General features: G+C 46.2%; 1 protein-coding gene across 1 annotated transcript; it reads left to right on the top strand.

The window, feature by feature from the left end:
- Nucleotides 1-1,208: 1,208 nt before the first annotated feature.
- LOC308274755 (olfactory receptor 4D1) lies at nucleotides 1,209-2,144 on the top strand (the record flags this gene model as incomplete). The annotated part of the gene is made up of 1 exon (XM_080712605.1): nucleotides 1,209-2,144. One exon carries the CDS (start codon nucleotides 1,209-1,211, stop codon nucleotides 2,142-2,144), a length of 936 nt encoding a protein of 311 aa, XP_080568731.1.
- Between the last annotated feature and the right edge of the window lie 207 nt (nucleotides 2,145-2,351).

The raw sequence follows: 2,351 nt of genomic DNA, 5'->3' as shown, positions 1-2,351 counted from the left end.
GCCTGTAATCCCAGTACTTAGGAGGCTGAGATGGGAGGAGTGCAGGTTTGAGGACAGCCTCAGCAATGTAATGAGACTTCTGGCAACTTAGCAAACCTCTTTTCAAAACAATTCTGCCAAAAAAGAAAAAAAAGCCTAAAAACAAAACAAAACAAAATCTTCCCAAAGACTGTCTAGGGATATGTGCATTATAGAAAATTTGCATAAAATTTAAATATAAAACAGGAGATTTCAAGGAAAATTTGTACTTATTCTGAGCTTCCCTGAGCCATCTCTGCAGACGGCCCATGGCAAAGCTGCCATTAGGGAAGAGGTATTTTATGCAGCACAAATCATCTCAGGATCACTACCCCAAGACCATCAGCTTGCTTTGCTTTACACTTAAGCTTGAATTTGTACATGATAATTTCTTTTGTCACACATCTCTTTTCTTTCAACAATGAACCATATATAGTCTCCCAAACTTCTGCCATGAAGAAATATCTTTACCTAGAAATTAGAGATGGGCATGGTGGCAGTACTGTGATCCTAGTACTTGGGAGGCCGAGACAGGAGGATTGCAAGTTCTAGGCCAGCCTCTGCAATTTAGTGAGAGCTTATTTCAAAATAAAAAGCCTGGGGGTACAGTTCAGTGGTAGAGGGCCCCTGGATTCAACCCTCAGTACCACAAAAATAAAATAATTAGTCTCTACTCCGCATCCTTCAAGATTTATGCACACAGGTTGGTCAGGCTTGCAGCCATAACTAATTATTGATTGTGCATTTGTTAACTGATTCAAGCAGATCTGTGAAGCCTGTGATTCACAAGACACTATATCAGGCACAAGAGATAGGGAGGAAGCAGACATAAACCCATGAACAATGACTGCATGGTCAAAAGGGGGAAATAAATGCCTATGATACAAGATAGGGTGTGGTGAGGGAAATAGATTTGTGGGAGCTCTGAAAATGTACTTATCCTCATGATAGGCTCTCCTAAGCTGCATCTCAGAATGGAACTCAACAATGACTTTGATAAACTCAAACCTGATTTTCCAAAGAAAAATAATTCAGGGCGTGGTGTGGTACACTTGTAATCCCAATATGGGAAGCTGAGACAGGAGGATCTCAGGTTCAAGGAGAGACTCAGGAACCTAGCTAAGTCCTGACCAAGCGTTCATGATTTTTTGTTTTGTACAGTCTCTCTCTAGGCACATGGGGAAGATCCCATGGAACTACGGAATGTCACATGGGTGTCAGAGTTTGTCCTCTTAGGGTTCTCACAGACCCAGGAGCTCCAGAAACTCCTCTTCCTGGTATTTCTATTTATTTATGTCACCACCGTTGTGGGGAACCTCCTTATCATGATCACAGTGACTTCTGACCCCCGGCTCCAGATGCCTATGTATTTTCTACTTCGAAACCTGGCCGTCATCGACCTCTGCTATTCCACAGTCACCTGTCCGAAGATGCTGGTGGACTTTCTTCATGAGACCAAAACTATCTCCTACTGGGGCTGCATGGCCCAGATCTTCTTCTTTCACCTCTTGGGAGGGGGGACAGTCTTCTTTCTCTCAGTGATGGCCTACGACCGCTACATAGCCATCTCTCGGCCCCTCCGCTACGTCACCATCATGAACACGCGAGTGTGTGTGGGGCTGGTGGTGGCTGCCTGGGCGGGAGGCTTTGTCCACTCCATTGTCCAGCTGGTTCTGATGCTCCCATTGCCTTATTGTGGCCCCAATGTCCTGGATAACTTCTACTGTGACGTCCCCCAAGTTCTGAGACTGGCCTGCACGGACACGTCCCTCCTGGAGCTGCTCATGATCTCCAACAGTGGGATGCTGGTCCTTATCTGGTTCCTCCTCCTTCTCATGTCTTACACTGTCATCCTGGTGATGCTGAGGTCTCACTCGGGTCAGGCCAGGAGGAAGGCGGTGTCCACCTGCACTACCCACATCATCGTGGTATCTATGATCTTCATCCCCTGTATCTACATCTACTCCCGGCCCTTCACTCCCTTCCCCCTGGACAAGGCCGTGTCCATCAGCTACACAGTCATGACTCCCATGCTCAACCCCATGATCTACACCCTGCGCAACCAGGAGATGCAGGCAGCCATGAAGAGGTTAGGCAAACGCTTGGTGGTATGTGGCAGGGAGTGAACTTGATGTGGGTGACTTCGAATGGCAAATCTTCTCTCTGAACTTGTACTATCCTGTGTGAAAAATGGTGGGGACTCTTTGTAAGGTACAACAAATCAGATTATACTAACAGTTCTAAGGACCTACTCCCGTGTTGGGTACTGTGTTGGGCACTTCTGCACTTTTATCTCACACCTTCTCATAAAACAGATAGTGGGTATATCCTTA

The sequence above is a fragment of the Muscardinus avellanarius genome (assembly GCF_963383645.1).
Source record: "Muscardinus avellanarius genome assembly, chromosome: 16".
Lineage (NCBI taxonomy): Eukaryota > Metazoa > Chordata > Mammalia > Rodentia > Gliridae > Muscardinus > Muscardinus avellanarius.
This window is presented reverse-complemented; position numbering and strand designations above follow the sequence as displayed.